Below are 14456 nucleotides of genomic sequence, written 5' to 3' on the forward strand. Positions count from 1 at the left end.
ACATGACGTCACCTGATCCACAGATCCACACACAGACAACTTATTTTTATATATATAGATAGATATAGATACAGTTTCTTCTTTAGTTTTTTTTTCTTTTTTAGTTTTTTCTTTTTTTAGTTTCTTCTTTTTATTGATTTGTTTTCTTCAATTTCTCAATGTTCATTCTAACATTGACACTTGGAAAAATCTTTACGTGCCAAGCATGCTAAAGCTCCAACAATTTAAATTAAACATCAAAATTTGGGGTATCTGTTTTAAGGTTTTCGAATTACTTTAATCTATTTTCAAAATATATTGAAATATTTGTGCAATTCCCAGTTTTTTTTTAGTTTTTTCTTTTTTTAGTTTTTTAGCTTTTTTAGTTTTTTTTTTAGTTTTTTATCTTTTTTATTTTTTTACGTTTTTTCTTTTTAGGTTTTTTCTTTTTTTAATTTTTTAATTTTTAATTTTTTTTTAGTTTTTTCTTTTTAGTTTTTTTTTAGTTTTTTACCATTTTTCTTTTTCGAATTACTTTAATCTATTGTCAAAATATTTCGAAATATTTATGCAATTTCCAGTTTTTGCATTCTAGTTTGTTTTCTTTAATATATATAGAAGATATAATCTGGCGTAACGGACAGACAACTTATTTTTATATATATAGATATATATATATAAATAAGTTGTCTGTGTGTGTGTCGAGTGACGTCATGTTTGTGTGTCGACTGACGTCCTGTTTGTCGACTGACGTCATTATAAGGATTGAGCTGTATGCGTCATGAAGTTGTTTGTCGACTGACGTCATGTTTGTCAACTGATGAAATTACATACCGGAACACCGGGACACAGGGAATATAAATGACGACCGGGAACCTGAAAGAGAATTTACAGACTGGGACACCCGGACACAAATCACGACCGGGACACAGGGAATATAAATGACGACCGGGACATAGGGACACAACTACAACGGGGACGACCGGGACACAGGGATTGTTCGAATAGAAATTACAGACCGGGACACAAATGACGACCGGGACACAGGGAATATAAATGACGACCGGGACACAGGGAATATAAATGACGACCGGGACACTCAAAGAGAAATTACAAACTGGGATACCGGGACACAAATGACGACCGGGACACAGGGACACATCATTAGAATAATGAGGTATAGATCTGAATACGGAGTGTATATATATATATATATATATATATATATATATATATATATATATATATATATATATATATAATTTTGAACAAGGATACGGTTTTCCTGCAAATTATCGTCTGTGCAATAAAACTTGATATCGCTCACAGTTAAGCAGGAATTAATTGCCTTTAATCCAACAATATAGACTGTGATGTTAAAGAAAAGGTGGGGGTGGTATTTTAGTATTGCTATCCATTAGTAAGAGGTCGAACGTTCCATCTTTTTTATATAGGGTGTCCCTCAGTTCCCTGTATTTGTTTCTAAGGCTTCTCAATTTTTCCTGCTTTTGAGTCTCTTCTTGCTCGTATGTTGTTTGTTTAGCTCTTTGTTTTATTTCTAGAGCCATTAGGTTTGCATTCCGGAGTCTGTCGTTTTTTCTCCAGCTGTTTTTTGTGTCCTCGTAATCTTTGTAAGCAGCAGCAATTAAATCAACATGTTTATCGAAGTTGGCATCTTTGATATCATCTGTGTTGTGGTTACAATAGTGTCGTAAGCGATTCATTTTGTTTTATTGCTTTGGTGTTTTTCAAATGTAATTTATATCAAGGATTCATTTAAGATTCCACCATAAATTCTCTTCAAGGCAAAATTTTTACAATTAGCATGAAAACCACTTCGAGGCTTTGAAAGTGAACACAAAAAGACCAAATATCTATTGCACTTATGGAATTTCGGGTTTTCCATCCAATGACTTGAATCTAAAGAGTAATATGATAATTATGCTAATGCAAAATTTAGATATTGCAGATGGCATGTGCAATGGAACATGCGAGGTTGTTACTGAATTATGTTACAAGGTAACTAAAGCAAAAATAATCACTGGAGAAAAGCTGGAAAAGAAGTTTTTCTTTGTATCTATAGCGTCATGCCAAATTATACAAAAATCACATCGAATCACAAACAAAAATGACGCTTAAAGAAATCTTCGGTTAGAAGAAAGGCAACAGTGAGAGTCATAACGAATTATAAAGAAAAATAACGACGAAATTTGTGGTTAAAAGATTTGTCACAAATTATCAATGCACAATAGAACGTGGCATTAGTAGGAAAGCGACATTGAGAATAACAAAGAATAGCAAATGAAAATGATGAGCAACAAAACATGCGGTTAAAAAACATGTGACAACGAGCATAATTAATCGAATAGGAAGCATTGAAAAAGTAATTAAAATTACAATAGAATAAAGAAACGCATTATTTTAGTGTCCCTCAAAAACGAAGTAAATAAAATTCATATGAAATTGTCATTCACCTCCCAGAAGAATTTGAATTCATGCCACAATTTCGTAATTCAATTGAAATTGTTGATTTGCCACCCCATGACATATAACTACGGTAATCTACTAAATAACGCACCTATAATCCATAGTATTCTAGACCCTAAAGTATATGGTTTAAAAAAACTGTATTGGGAAAAAATTCCAATTTTGCAGCAAGTTTTAGAATGGTAACTATTATCTCGATTAGTGTTAATAGTAATGGTTTGCTCCAAAACAAATTCGTGAGAATTTTGAAAAAAATACCCTTAACTGCTCAAGAATGCCGTAGGATAGAAACAAAAAGTACACCACTGGAATCGCCATTGTCGAAAATCATATACAAGGAACTCGCTGCCCTGCTGCTTAACAATAAACAAAATCGCTATTTTGCTTGGGTAGCACTGATATGTCCTCCTTTTTTTTCTTCATAACAAATAGCAAGGACTTGGAACACCATCGAGAGCTTCGTATGGACTCACTTGAAAAGGAATTGTTATATCTAGTGTATTTTATTGTTAGTAAAATATAATATAATTTCGCCCAAACAAATAGATCTTCATATGCAAGCTGATATAGTGAATCTATCTTTTACATGAGATGATTTTTGTTGATTTTTGAAATTAAAATCAAGTTGCCATCCAGTCGTGGCTAATTGGAGAAAAAGTTAGTGAGAAGCAAAGCTGGCATAAACCTTTTTCAGGATTTTATAAAAATGATTGTCATTTTCACTTGTTGATAGATAGTTAATCCATCCATCCTATGTTAGAACTAAGGTAGATAGTACCTTTTGAAAATTGCTTTTCTAAGATATGAGTTATTCACGATCTTTGGTTTAATCTTTACTAGAATCCAAAGAAGAAAAACCCGAAGACTTTCCGTGTGTGTTATACAAAAATATAATTAAAAAAATGGAATGTCCTAATACTTATTTTTTCATTACCATAGTTACTGTGATAGCTGCAACTAGTAAAGGACGAACCAAGGCTCACTGTAACCAAAAATTTAAAAAACTGGGTTGTAAAATAAACTGTCTAGTTAAAAAAAAATTGACAATTGTAGCTAATTCAGGAAGGATACCTATTTAAGAATTAATGACGCTTCTTGACTACTAAGGTCCCTGCGTCGGCCCTGCAGTGTATTCCTGCAGCGTGATTCGATCTCTGGGTCCCGTATTACCAAGCTAAGGTCAAATCCATTGCGCCACCACAGGACTAAGGATACCTATTATTTGAATTATTGTATTAAAATTTTATACATAACTATAAGATACAACAGAGAAAGTAACGCGCCTGGGTCACATCACATGTATTATGCAACTAGCTGGGTCTCGGCGGCATCGCCGCCGGGCCCCAGCATGGCACGCAGCAGGCTTCTATATATGGATTCTCATTGTCCCTTGTGTTCTAACCGCAGACAGTGCCGGCGGGCCCCAGCATGGCACGCAGCGGGCTTCTATATATGGATTCTCATTGTCCCTTGTGTTCTAATCGCAGACAGTGCTGGGTCCCGGCGGCTTCGCCGGCGGGCCCAAGCATGGCACGCGGCAGGCTTCTATATATGGATTCTCACTGTCCCTTGTGTTGTAACCGCAGACAGTGCTGGGTCCCGGCGGCTTTGCCACCGGTCCCCGTGGGGCCAAGCATGGCACGCGGCAGGCTTCTATATATGGATTCTCATTATCCCTTGTGTTCTAACTGCAGACAGTGCTGGGTCCCGGCGGCTTTGCACCGGTCCCCGCGGGGCCAAGCATGGCACGCGGCAGGCTTCTATATATGGATTCTCAGTGTCTCTTGTGTTCTAGGTCCCGGCAACGCTATGTCATTTTTGGATCGAATTGATGACGTAAATTGGTTTAGTTTTCTGTTTTAAGGTTTTCGAATTGCTTTAATCCATTGCCAGAATATATAGAAATATTTATGCAATCACCAGTTTTTTACATTTTAAGTTATTTAATATAATTTCTTTTTGACGTTAATTGACACTTTGGCAAATTTTCTTTGAGCAGCAAGCATTTGAACTTCAATAATTTCTACTAAACTTCAAACTTTTCGTTTTCTGTTTTAAGGTTTTCGAATTGCTTTAATCCATTGTCAAAATATATTGAAATATTTGTGCAATCACCAATTTTTTACATTTTAAGCAATTTAATAAAAATTTAAAAAGGGCCTCAATTTTTTGAGCTTGTGTAACGGTAATAACGTGTAACGGTGTAACGATAAAGATAGTGTAACAGACAGACGGACGGACGGACACTACATTTTTATATATATAGACTAGCTGTTGGGGTGGCGCGAAGAGCCACCCCAACACCTAGTTGATGGGGGCGCTTGGCCCCCCCCCCCCAAGCCCCCCGTGCGCGTAAGTTGTTACGCGCCGTATTAGTTACGCGCCATTGTAATTGTGTCCCTGTGTCCCACCTGTGAATATAGATAGATATTTATATATTTTAATTACGTAAAACTTGCGAATGGTGATTGCTAATCGAACATTCCCTGTGTCCCCGTCGTCATTTATATATCCCCCCTGTGCCCCCCGGAGTCCCTGTTGTAGTTGTGTCCCTGTGTCACGGTCGTCACCTGTGTCCCGGTGTCCCAGTCTGTTATTTCTCTTAGAGTGTCCCGGTCGTCATTTATATTCCCTGTGTCCCGGTGTCCCGGTCGAAGCCTTATATACTTATATCTTGCGAATATACAACATTCTTCGCTGTCCCATTGTCTGTGTATATAAATAGATTGTCAGATTTACCGACCCTTGAACATGCAACTTATAACTGTCCATGGGAAAAAAAAAATCCGTATTCAGATCTATACCTCATTACTCTAATGATTGCCCTTGAACATTCTCTGTGTCCCGGTCGTCATTTATATATCCACCTGTGCCCCCCCCCGGCGCGTCCCGGTTGTTATTTGTGTCCCGGTGTCCCAGTCTGTAATTTCCCTTTGAGTGTCCCGGTCGTCATTTATATTCCTTGTGTCCCGGTCGTCATTTGTGTCCCGGTGTCCCGGTATGTAATTTCTATTCGAACAATCCCTGTGTCCCGGTCGTCATTTATATATCCCGCCTGTGCCCCCGGCGTCCCCGTTGTAGTTGTGTCCCTGTGTCCCGGTCGTCATTTATATTCCCTGTGTCCCGGTCGTGATTTGTGTCCGGGTGTCCCAGTCTGTAATTTCGTCAGTCGACAAACATGACGTCAGTCGACAAACAACTTGATTACGGAATAATGCTCAATCCTCATAATGACGTCAGTCGACAAACATGACGTCAATCGACACACAAACATGACGTCAGTAGACAGACACACAGACAAACAACTTATTTATATATATATAGATTAACAGTTACTACTAACAGCTATTGGACTCTAAGGAGGATTGAACTTCAAATCACTCTGTACATAACTTGTTACATAAGTCATCGTATACATTTTTACTTTTAACGCCATCTATGGTTGTAGTCGGGGGGGGGGGGGTAGTAATATGGGTTAGGACACAAGATAGGACGATTTTAAGCACAAAATCTATGTGAGTTTCATGTTCCAGCTAGAATGCTCACTGCAATGCAATATCCATCACAGGTATTAGCAAAAAAGGAAACACTAGAAATTAAAACCTAGTTCTACATTCTGGGTAATGCAAAACGGAAGTGGATTAGAGATTAGCTTCTTGATTGGAAAAGTAATAGAACTTATGGGAAACGTAGATTATAGTTTACAAATTAGCTGAAACTCTCCAAGAGTCTGCAATCTACAGAACTCTATATATGCGTCTGAGTTTGAACTATATGTATTGGAGTTGGTTTGTAGTAAAACTGAGCTTTTGATTTCCTTTTTTACGACAGGAATCTTAACCTACGAAATTTTCCTTTGATTACTGACCACAAAAGAAATTCATAAAAAAAACTTGTCTCCCCTTCACAAGGAGCCAATTATATGTGTACCTTACTCCTCTTCTATCGTGAAATTTTTGGGTATGGATTATTGCATCAGCCACGGTCGGGATGAATTTGGAGCGTAATAAGCTTTTATGTAATTCACTGCAAATTAAAAAGTTATTATTCATTTCGCAATAATGAGGCGTTAGTTGGCAATAAAAGGTGGTCATGTAGTTTGAGATATTGAAACATGCCAAACTTTGGAGAGGTAAATATTTATCAAGGTTGAAATTTGTCGTGTAAAAATAAGGGCAATAAAGTTGAAGTAAAGGTTAGTGTAAAGCAGACTTTCGTTCAACATGTCATTTTTTTAACTTAACACAAAATTCCTGATTTTTATTTGACTGATTATTGACTTGATTTTATTGAAAAGATTGGGTATGAAATTCAAACCTGTCAGCCATGTGGAAGCTCAAAATGTTTTGAAAGATTAAGGGTACTTGAGACTTTGGTATAGAGATGCCACGTCTTTGATTTGATTATCCTCATCGCATTTTTTTTTTAATTGGGTTAAAAAAACAAAAAGATATTAGGCAGTATACGCAAATAAGTTGTGAAAGAACACTCTGTGTTTTTTAGTACTGTTTTCGGTGTCGGTAAATTAAAATTTGTTTTTGCGTTTAGACGTAGTATCATTATCATGGATCCTATACAGAAATGATTCAGTATTATTCGTCAACTAGCGAGCGAGGTTTCAAGTTCTGACTCTACAAGACACTGCCATGTGTAGTTTAAGGACTCCATTCAGCACTGATTTGAAAGATGTTAAAACAGCTTTTGCAATAGTGGTTCCACACCATATCTCGTAGCGTTTTGCATCGCTCCATGTTGTGATTTTTGCATCAAACTGCCACAAGAGGATATGATTTTTATATGGTAACCTGTATTGGTTAAAATTCGCAAAAAGATTGAGGTTTTAAATATAGGTCATTGAAACGCACCATTGATGATTGGCGTACTACTTGGACGCCAAAGCGTTTGGAACTAGCTAAATGAAAATTGAGAGCATTAAGATCAAGTTATAACTATTCTAAATCATATCACATAAGCTACAGATTTTACAACCCTCCAGCTATATTTCCACAAAAGTAGTTTTGAATGGCTTCTGAGCCTTTATTTTTCGCAAATAAATTTTGACATTCAATTTCCACCGAAGTTTGCTTTTCAAGATTTTTGTGATTGTACTATCCAAGAATAGGACCTTCATTAGAGCTTTTAAATCAGCTTAATGGAATGCCTGTTTATAATCCATAAAATCTTGTGAGAACCGACCAAAAAGCACATTTGCCGGCTTTTGATGCATATCTTCTTGCTCGGGTCTTTGGTCCTAGTGAATATCACTCGCGGCATTTTAGGCCTTTGCTAATAAGGGACTCTTTCAAATGTTTCTTGGCATTACCTCATCTACTTGCTATTGTTGGCAGTTCAACTACTTAGCCCTCGTAAGTAGCAAGCTCAGGACTATGGTCCTTGTTATTGGTTTCCCGTTTTAGGATGTCAAATTCCCAGTTCTTTGGATTTTTGTTGTTTTCTAATTTTCATAGCAGATGATCTTAAAACAGTATTGGAAAATTTTCTTCCCAATTGGTCTAGTCATTTAGGAAAGAGAAGCAAACAAACAGACAAAAACTTAAAGAGTCTGCCTATTGAATAAAATAATTATAATAAAACGTTTGACTACATTCCGTCTTAACTAACAACCCTCACTTAAAAAAAAAATATTGCATCCCCCCCACGGAAGGAGAAAATTCTCCCTAGGAAAAGGTTCTCCCGGAATCCTTCCCCCCTCTTGGAAAATTTTGGCCGCATGTAAAATAACTAATATTTTGAATTTGAAAAGTATTTTTGAATTTGAAATTAAGAGAGTTCACTAAAACAAAGGTAACAACTCGATGCAGCACCAAGCTGTCTGAGGCCAACATAGCTGCGCATGTTTTCTTTCATCCCAAACTGTTCAAAGCCTCCCTGTACTGGGACAGATCTAGAGAAAAATTCTTTTTTTTGGGGGGGGGCAATGTGACAAGGATGCCAGTAATTGACCAAATCGACAAATTTATTAAGAAAAGATTGAATAATAGAAAGAAAAAAAAAACAAGGAATGAGGGTGCCAGAAAAAATCTTGGGTGAAAGAGCAAGTCCTTCGTAATAGTATACTCAACAACTCCTTATAGTTTCCCGGCGATCGGGTGAAGTGTTTAGTAATGTATAAAGGACAGACATACATTCGATTTTGTATATATAGAAGATATTCACGATTAAAAGATTTTTTCAAGCACCTCCTTGACATTGCTTATTATTTCACTCTCTTAATTCCTCGACAAGAATCCTCAGTATAAATGTCAAGTCTACCAACTGTATAAAGTAATAAATTTTATAAAAAGATTATAAGTTTAGGGAATGAGCTATAAAATATCGGCAGAGCAGATTCCGTTAGACGTCCTTGACTTGGACGTATAGCGGGATGAAAAAAATATATAAAAAATCGATACTAGGACTCCTAGTATCGATTTTTTTTTATATTTTTCATTATTGTTACTTAGCCAACTGCTGTACCGAATGTTAAATTCATATGAATTTTGTTTCCTTTGTTTATTCTTCTTTTTTTCATCTGTTTGTTTACAAATTAAAGTGTTTATAAAGTTTACAAATTTCAGTTGATATTACAATTTTTCCGTTCTTTTCAAAATGAGTGCTTGATATTTTTAGCTTCGGGACTGTGAGTTAGGAGCCATCGTGAACCGTGACCTCTCTCGTCGTATCCGTACAGTTAATGGCATTACATCCCATAAAACAGTTGTACGAAACGATATCCGTCTGGCAGCGAGGATTATTCAAAATCTTGACTCAAGGTTTGGTCTTTGGCAAAACAAAGATGAGAAAGAACAACCGAAATCAGAGCTTGAGGTAAGTTTTCGTAAAAGTTGCGAAGCTGTAGGCTTAATAACCAATATAAATTTTGTGGCATGGTCGATGTTTCTTAAGATTGATAATACTGGAATTAATAATAACATAGTTGTAGACACGGCTTTTTCTCGATTCTTACAGTGATCAGTTTTTCTGAGTTTTATTAAACGTATCTGAAAGACCTATTTTTCTTTCTTTTTTTTCTGACTTGAAAACAAATCTATTGACTTGTTTCCAAAATAAGCTTCCCTACATAATGTCCTTTTATTATAAAACATTAGATCGACAATGTAATGTTATTGGCACTCCCACTTCGATTCCCAATGTCCTTGAAACCGCTAAATGCCTCATTTATCGCGTACTTAACTTTTGAGGGAAAGTGTTTTGTCCTGGGATGACCCTAGTGTAATTTCGACATGACTTTTTTTGCCGAATATTTTTGGCATTAAAATTTTTAATTTGTGTTTTTTATTCAAGTTTATTGTTGATTAAAAAAAAATATTATTTCACTTCTTGCTAAAAAAATTAATAAATTCTGTTTTAGATTACTTCTAGTATCGAATTCATATCAGGTTTTGAGAAAAAAATAGTTCCGATTTGAATAGCTTTAAAAATCTGAAGAGAAGCTATCATGTTTCATAGTTGTCTTTGCATAGTCGAAGAGCAGGACATTGGGATCTTGTAAGGCTTAAGTCATTTGCGAAGTCCATTTTAGTCCTTGTATGTCTTTATGGCGAAATTCTTTGCGTAGTATCTATCAGTAGTCAATTTTTAGGATTTAATAATTTAGTGTGGGGGAAGGAGTAATGTTATTCCCCCCCAACAAACTTTCCATGAATATAGTATAGTTACCATTTTGGGGTAAAATTTTTAAGAAATTTTTCTTCTTGAGTGGTATGACGTTTGTCCGTCACTTCAGCTACTGCAGAATTTCATTTAATCTACAACAGAATATTATCTATTGACACGAGCTATTGAATTAAATTTTCTACTTGGTAAACTGTAAACCATCCAATCTTCGGGTAAACACAGTGTAAATTCGATCTTGAAATGTGTTCTCAATTGCTGATTTTAAGAGCCATTGTATTACACTACTAACATATGTACTCTTTACAGTGGCAATTACACTGCCAATATGTAAAGTGGATACAGGGGTAACTCCGAACACTCTAAATACTTGCTTCAGATGCTCCAGATACTTTTCAAGTTAAAAGAGCATATTAGCCTAAAATAAGATATTGTATTTTGATACATGTCCAGGGTTTATTTATTAATAACAAATTATAATAATTATACATGTTGATAATAATAAGTAAACGACCTGGCTCCCTCTAAGATCTTCATTTTTAATTTATTCCATGTCAAATTTTCGAGGTTCGAGCCCTGAGTCGCTGTTGGGCTACATTGTAGTTCTCTAATAGTATTTGAAGTGATTTTAAGTATAAGAGCCGTTCAACTAAGATTATGCATTTGCCATTGCCGGAATATAGGAAAGTTTTTGGTCTTTATTGTTTTTGTTTGGTTTTTTAATATCTTATCCAGTCAATTTTCGACTTTAACATTGTGCAAATGTGAGGTTTAGGTGCCCGCGGGGATAATTTTGGCCTAATATGGCATGTTAAGCCATTTTCAAATCCTCTTGGATATATCCTCTAGTACCCCCCCCCCCCCATTTAAAATCCTGCTTCTAGGATTCAGTCATCGCAGTTGTTTCAACTGACCAAAGTCAAATGAAAACATTTTCTGTTTGTGTTACTCGACTATATACATCTTCTTTCACTTCCTAAAATGTGTACTTTTTTCTCGGCAAGTTTCACTTACGAGAAGGCTAATATAATTCTTAAAATTTTACTTTTCAGCCATTTTCAATGCATTCCACTAACCCAGTGTTGAAGAAAATCACTGATTACCTCATAGAAGAAGCTTCAGCTGAAGAAGAAGCGCTTCTTGGTACTTCAGCTGATCCCGAAGAAGGTGAAAATACTGAAGACAATCACAGTATTCAAAGGGACGAAGAATTAATGTCGGTTAGCTCTCTTTCTCTTCTTATTTTTTTTTAATCTTTTGATTTGTTTTGCTCCACGAAATATCTTTTTATGCTATAATCAAGGTCGTATCCAGGGGGGGTATGTGTTTTGAACCCCCCCCCCCCCCTATCCCCCTTCAAAATATCTGTCCAGCTCGTAAAAACATATGAAAAATTAATATATTTTTTATGTGTTTTTGAGGTTTTTTTCTGTACACCCCCCTCCCCCGAAAAAAATTTTCGGTCAAAAATTTAGTGGATTTGCTCCCCCTCCCCCTGGCTACAATGATACTTAATTTTCTTTTCTTCTTTATTCTTTTTATCCTTCTTTTTTTCGCCTTTTGATTTGTTTTCGTCCGCGAAGTATTATATTTGGAAGCTATGATCTTTAATTTTTTTTTTCAAAAGCTGCAAAATAGAAATAAGAAATCTGGTTTCGGTAAAAAGGAAGATAAGAGGTTCATATAGTATATTAAAGGTATTCTTGCAGTCTCGCTATGTAAAAATGTTATATAGCTTTTATATCTATCTTCAGAAAGTCGCTTCCTGATGTAGTGTTCAAAAAAAGAGAACAATTTAACCATATTTTTAAAATTGTTTGTTTTTTATGTTGTTATAACGCAAATCCACTAAATTTGTTTCTTTCTGCAATTTAATTAGCTGTTTTTTTTTATTACTTTAATTTTTTTTTACTTTTATTATTTTCATTGCCTTAATTTTAGCTTTGTATTGTTTTTATTTTTAGGTTCTGGACCGCCTCTTAATTTATTTACGTCTAGTCCATTCTGTTGATTTTTATAATCACTCTGAATATCCAAATGAAGACGAGATGCCAAATCGGTGTGGGATTCTTCATGCCAGAGGAATACCTCCGTCGTCCAAAGTCACTAGCCAAGAACTCAATGACTATTGTCAACAGTTTGAAAAGAAAATTAGTCCCTTTTTACAGGCTATTAGCAAGCTTAGCGATGAAGAGGGGGCCAAACTTGGTCTTAAGGATGAAAATACGTAAGAAATTTCCTCTTTTTCTCCAAACATATTATAGGAATTTAAAAGAAATAAATTCGTAAGCAATAAAATAAGAATTTATAAGAAATATAAAAAATAATAAAATTTAAAAAAAGAAATAACGAAAACGAAAAAGAAATAGAAATTAGAAAATAACAAATGAAGAAATAAATTTAAAGAAGTATTATAAATTATGTGTAAGATCGGCTGTAGGACTTGCAATGGAAAACTAAATTGTATTTATTTTGTAGCTCATGCTGATAAATGTCCCCTCTAAAACTGTATTTAATAAGAAACCAATTTAATAATTCAACTTGTCTTCCTTGACATTATCTACTGTAAAATATAAACTTGTATACTGAAAATTGTTGGCGAAAAATTGAGGGCCTTTTTTTGTCCTCATTCTTTGCCACACAAAATCAACAAAAGTTAGGTGTTGTCGAAATCTGTTAAAATCTAATTTTGTTGAAATTTGTTGAAAGCTAAAAAAAACACGACTAACTATTAAAATTATTCCTAACCGGGAACCATGAAAAAAAATGAAAATAGACACAATATAAAACCAAAATACAAATAGGTATCAAATACAGCTACAATCATATTGTAGCGGTATTATCATACTGTAGCTGTATTGAATAGGTATCGAGTTATAATCAGAATTTTTCAACAGAAGAACAAAAAGATGCTATTTTAAGCAGAAAAAAATATCGATAGAAAAAAGCAATTGATGATTTCGGTTATATATATATATATATATATATATATATATATATATATATATATATATATATATATATATATATATATATATATATATATATATATATATATATATATAAATTATAATTTGTGTCAGTTTTTGTCTGCTTATAAAGGGATGTTTACATGAATGTCTAGCCATGCACGTCCATCAATGTTGTCAATGTACGAGTATTTAGGGGGTTTATTCTCCAAAATCTATGGGGGGGGGTCAAAATTGAATGCAAATATAAAAAAAATGCATTTTTCAATGAAAAAATCCTAAGATAAGGCATTTTTGACTTTAAGGGGGTAGGGATCTAAAGGGAATACACCCCGCCCCCAAAGTTGACGCCTTTGACGTCACTGAGTAAAGGGAATCTAGCCAGACATGTATGTGAACGATACTTGATAAGATGTATTGACTGTTGATGTTCCATAATCTGTGGGTGGGGGGGAAGCAAACTTGTTATTTCTTCGGTGAAAATACAAAAAAAAAGCATTTTTAATGAAAATACCCCAAAAAGGATATTTTTATTAATCTAGGAGACAACGGCTCCCTTTCCCAGCTTTATGTCATTGATATCTTTGGATAAAAGAAATCTAGCTAGACATATATATGAGCGATATTTTATAAAGTAAATTGACTGATGATGATTTACAAAAATGCGGGAGGGGGGGTCATTTTTCCGACGGAAATATCTAGTAAAAAGGTATTTTCAGTGAAAGTACCGTAGAAAGATTTTTTTTTAACTCTGAGGGGGGTTAAAAAAATCTGGAGGCAAGGTTTCCCTCTCTCCGAAATTGACTCCATTGATGTATCTAGGTAAATGGTATCTAGCCAGATATGCCTGTGAACGGTACTTGATAAAATGTATTGATTGATGAGAAAATATTCATAATTGGATAGTTTTGCAATCCTAGAAACAAAAGCTCTGGAGTAAAGAACTGTAGCTTGACGGCTTTAAGCTGTATCGAAATCTTGACGTTTAAAATTGAAGTGAACATTTGGAAGATTAACATGAAAACTAGAAGCATGACATGAAAACTGTCTTGCTAAATCAACTATACGAGATGTGGACGCAGCATTAAACTTTAGCATCGCCAATGATATTTTTCTTAATGTAATTCCTTTTTCAATTGCAGAGAAGTGGAGAAATTTATTACAGCAAACACTCAAGAGCTTGGTAAAGACAAGTGGCTCTGTCCCCTCTCTGGCAAGAAATTCAAAGGTCCGGATTTTGTTCGTAAACATATCTTCAACAAGCACGTAGAAAAAATTGATGAGGTGAAAAAAGAGGTAAGATGCTTCAATTTATTTGATCGAAGCTGAGGGAATCGTATATGAAACTGCTGTTACTGGGCTCTGCTACTGAGACTTGACGCTTAA

The 14456-nt window shown here is 35.0% G+C and overlaps 1 protein-coding gene across 3 annotated transcripts in view; it reads left to right on the top strand.

Moving 5' to 3' along the window:
• Nucleotides 1–14456, top strand: part of LOC136031297 (serrate RNA effector molecule homolog) — an 88642-nt gene that overhangs the window by 39228 nt on the left and 34958 nt on the right. The window contains exons 11-14 of one of the 3 annotated variants that reach the window (XM_065710746.1): nt 9097–9294; nt 11154–11321; nt 12066–12328; nt 14213–14422. The exons of the other annotated variants lie outside the window; for them this stretch is intronic. Of the exons in view, the coding sequence (XP_065566818.1) occupies nt 9097–9294; nt 11154–11321; nt 12066–12328; nt 14213–14399 (816 nt within the window). The 3' untranslated portion in view covers nt 14400–14422. Of the gene's footprint in view, nt 1–9096; nt 9295–11153; nt 11322–12065; nt 12329–14212; nt 14423–14456 lie in introns of those variants that run through there. 3 annotated transcript variants of the gene reach the window in all.

This window comes from Artemia franciscana, chromosome 9 (assembly GCF_032884065.1).
Source record: "Artemia franciscana chromosome 9, ASM3288406v1, whole genome shotgun sequence".
Classification (NCBI taxonomy): domain Eukaryota; kingdom Metazoa; phylum Arthropoda; class Branchiopoda; order Anostraca; family Artemiidae; genus Artemia; species Artemia franciscana.